Source organism: Cyprinodon variegatus, unplaced genomic scaffold, assembly GCF_000732505.1.
Source record: "Cyprinodon variegatus isolate N-32 unplaced genomic scaffold, C_variegatus-1.0 Scaffold1820, whole genome shotgun sequence".
Taxonomy (NCBI): Eukaryota; Metazoa; Chordata; class Actinopteri; order Cyprinodontiformes; family Cyprinodontidae; genus Cyprinodon; species Cyprinodon variegatus.
In genome coordinates, this window is record NW_015152273.1 from 4208 (window position 1) to 8063 (window position 3856).

The 3856-nt window shown below is 46.6% G+C and overlaps 1 protein-coding gene across 2 annotated transcripts in view; it reads right to left on the minus strand.

Annotated features, from left to right (window-relative positions):
- Nucleotides 1–743: 743 nt before the first annotated feature.
- ero1b (endoplasmic reticulum oxidoreductase beta) overlaps nucleotides 744–3856 on the minus strand; it is a 19364-nt gene continuing 16251 nt past the window's right edge. The window contains exons 11-16 of one of the 2 annotated variants that reach the window (XM_015404662.1): nucleotides 3286–3378; nucleotides 2955–3201; nucleotides 2799–2868; nucleotides 2174–2260; nucleotides 1768–1901; nucleotides 744–1687 (exon numbers count right to left, since the gene is read on the minus strand). In XM_015404662.1, coding sequence (XP_015260148.1) covers nucleotides 1627–1687; nucleotides 1768–1901; nucleotides 2174–2260; nucleotides 2799–2868; nucleotides 2955–3201; nucleotides 3286–3378 — 692 coding nt within the window. In that variant the 3' untranslated portion in view covers nucleotides 744–1626. The remainder of the gene's footprint in view (nucleotides 1688–1767; nucleotides 1902–2173; nucleotides 2261–2798; nucleotides 2869–2954; nucleotides 3202–3285; nucleotides 3379–3856) is intronic. The other variant, XM_015404660.1, reaches the window with a different exon arrangement.

A 3856-nucleotide genomic window follows, 5' to 3' on the forward strand; every position in this document is an offset into this window, starting at 1 on the left:
TTCCCATTGATTTAGCTTGTAAAGCGGGGAGAATGGCGCTAGGCTTACCGCACTGTGACATCACTGCTGGAAGATGGCGAGGAGGTGGTAGCCTACTATATTTGGGCAAAAATGTTTTTTACTGTTTAAAGCTAAATTCATTAAATCACCGCAAACATATTACTTTTAGGTATAAATATTGATCCATTAATTATTTCTCACTGACTGGACTTTTCCTTTAAAGAGGGAAGATTTTATGAGTCAGCTCATTTTTCCTGGCTGCTGATGGAAGTTTGACATTCATGTTTTTGTTGCCAAACATTTTTTCCCCGTTCCCTGAGATGATTACCTCACCCTAAAACCAGCCTGTTTTTACAGATAAATGGCATAACCTGGACCTGCTATGTAATGATCAGAGCTGTATCCTCCAAGCGGTAGGTTGCTGGTTCAGATCCATCTCAGAGGTGCCAGTGTGCCCCGCTGCAGCTCTGGCAAGTTTAGCTTACCACCATTAGAGTGAGTGAAGGACTCTACAAGTACCGGCCATTTTAGTTCTGCAATATCTGTCGCCAGCCACCTCACTGCTGCCCTCTTATGGACTGTCGAAGGCTTTTTTTTTCTCTCAGTTTGGTTAACCTTTTTTAAACTGTTTTGGGGATAAGTAGGGAGGGCCATTTCTATGACTTTAATATTTAATCAAAGCAAAAGAAAAGCCACACATCTGATCCTCCCAACCTGGGAGGATCAGAGTCAGCAGAGCCACCAACCTCATGAGCCACCATGTTTGAGGATTCTTTTATTACACAAAAGGTTTCAGGCACAACAGTTTCACAGGTTTCCATTTTGACCTTAATCCTACTGGAAGACAGAAAGGGAGAAATCCTTCCTTTCCCTTCCACAGAGAGATGAGCTTTGAAAGCATTTCTTTTTTCCTGAAAGCTGCTGGTTTCCTGTTAACCTTTGACCTAACACTCATCACCTTATGTGGTTTGCTTGTTTGAAGTTGCTTTCACCATAGAGGAGCATTCAAAGTGCTTCTATGGGATGGTGCTCTGTCCTCCCTAGCAACATTAGCAGATTCTAAAATAGTCAGCATTAAACGATGGAAGCGTCCCGTCTGCTCCATTGGTCCTTCTGAGGAAACGGGTCCTGGTTCTGCTCCTATGTCTCTTCTGTCCTGCTCTGGCTTTATTAGCTCCAGATAAAAAGTTCAAAAAGTATCTAAAGCCAAAGTCTGTAGTGGGAAAAGCAACAGCCCGGCTGTAACATTATTATGGGATATCACAGAGATCCTTCAGAGTTGGATGTGAGCTGAATAACTGAGGCAGCAGGATGTTTCCTGAGGTTCCAGGTCCAATCAGATCAGAACCTTTCCATGGTCCGCAGACCTCCTTCTGATCTCCACATGACGGCAGAGTTCTCCAGCTTCCTGATTCCTGTGAGGAGAAAGTCAGCCATGATGTGGGGAGCCGTCCGCCTGGTTCCTGGGCCTTCAGTTGGATTCTACATGTTGCCCCAGTAAGGGGCAAAGTTCAGGAAAAGGAGAGAAAATGGGGAAAGAGCTGGAAAAAGCAGGACAGCTGTGAAAAGTGCAGATTAAGGAGGATTAAAGGAAAAATTGTGGGGAGGTGACGGTCTGTAAATCTGTTAACTCCTCTCCTTCAACATCAGGCGGAAGTTATGCAGCTGATAAATGCTGGTGGACAACCTGGAGAACAGAGACAGTTTTGTTTTGTTTGGGCACATGAATGGGATCAAATGGAACCGTTACCATGGGAACCAGCCTACCTGCCGAAGGCGTTCATTAAGGCAACTATTTCCTGCCGGCTGAGCTGGAAGCCCTTGGAAGGGCTGTGTTCTGGCAGGTTCTGGATCTCCTTCTCAGAGAAGAGGATCTTCAGCGCCGTGCCTAGACCCTGGGTCTGAACACAGGACAGAACCATCAGCGGGTCACATGATCACACAAACATTCTCAGGTAAAGGTGGTCCATCTGCCCTCAGATTTACTCAGACCACTTCTTTTACAACATTTGGGTCAAAGGAACAGAACTTCTGCCTGGTAGAAACATACAGAATAGAAACAGCTCCTTGGTCCAGAAGCGGACTCTAGGCTACGAGCTGAAAAGATCGGTGAGGAGGAGCAGCCTGCTGAGTCAGAGGGCTGATGGGTATAAGAGCAGAGAAACTCACTGACCTGCAGCTTCCCCCACAGCCGACACTTACTGCAGCCCACACAGTCCATGATCCGCGAGATGTTTTTAAAATGGAGCCGGAATTCCTCCTGAGGGACACAAAACCAGACGATCAGAGGTCAGTTATTGGTTCTAAGCTTCCAGAACCTTCCTTCTACAGTTCAGCTTATAATGCAGCGATAGAGTTAATCCCTTTACGCTATCATCTCAGCCCCAACCCCTTTATAGGAGAGCAGCAGACCTCGCCTGTTCAGCCAGGCCAACAATTCCCTCTAACGACCCCCTTTCAGAGACATAGACAGGTATGGGGCATTGCAGGCTGACAAAGAAGCCAAACGACCCCCATTCCAAAGGGGGGGACCCTTTATCCGTTCCAACTTGCATGTTTTTTAAACAAAAAGAAGGCTTTGTTGGTCCACTCTATAAAACCTGGAACTCAACGCTGTTTCTGTCATTTGGAATTGAAACATCTTTAAACTAAGTCCAGTGGATTGCTTTTGTACTTGTTTGGAATTGCTTCTGCAGTGTTATCCATTCTCTGAGCTTTATTCGCTCACAGCCACTAACTGTACAGGTGTGCCAGGAGAAAGATGAAACTAGAACCCCATCTGTTCAGAAGAGCCTCACCTTTAATGTCTTGGCCTCCATTTTGTTTCCAGCAAACATAGACTTTTCATCGAAGTGCATTGGGAAAGCTCTGGAAGACAAGCACAGCGACTTTAGCGTCTGAAGAGCGGGCATGTGCTAGAAGAGAAGCTCCGCCCTCCTCTGATGACTTCTTACTTGATCTCATTGAAAACCTGCAGCAGCAGCTCCTTGGTGGCTCCGTCCTCCTGAGCGTTTCCAGTGTACAGGTTCACCACGGCTCGTTCAAAGTACGGCGCCACCTTGTAGAGAGCGCGCAGCTCTATGAGGTACAGGAAGTAGAGGTTCTTCAGCCGCCGGGTGCCCTCACCCTTCGTTTCAGCCGTGTCGAAGCGGCGGCGGAACTCCTGAATGTTGGGCCCCCATGTTGTTCGGCCCCAGCCCTCTGCCAGGACAGACAGGAAGCAGTTACATCGTCTCTGCATCAGCACATTGATCCTGCTTAGACCAGATCAGTGGCGCTCCTCACCGTCCAGCAAGAACTCTGCACACAGGTGGATGTTGATGCTGCTGTGGAGGCCTGAGATGAGTCGGTAGAAGACTCTTTTCTCCAAGCACAGACCTGAACACAGACAGAGAGAGGCAGGTTCATCACACCAGCCCAGCCCCACTTCCATTCTCCCCACATCAGACCCTTTAGTTTGGAGACTATGTAAGCCTTGTTTAGTTTGCCTTTAAGTCTAGATTAGAGCAAACCTTTACTGACCTCATTAATGATTCCAGCCCCATTTTAAAATCAAACGCTGTTTCCATGTTCCATGACCGCAACATTTCTGCTGGAATGATGAAGGCCCCTTCAGCAGCCAATCAGAATGCTTCCAGCTCTATTCCCCTGAACCATACCTGCTATTATCTGCCTTACAGTCATGGCCAAAGAGAATGACACAAATATTATATTTTCACCTGATCTGCTGCCCTCTGGTTTTCATGTGTTTGTGTCAGATCATCACGTACAGAAATACAATTGCAATCATATTATGAGTAACAAAAGCTTTTAATGGCAGTTAAAATGATTTCATGCAGCAAGTCAATATTTGCAG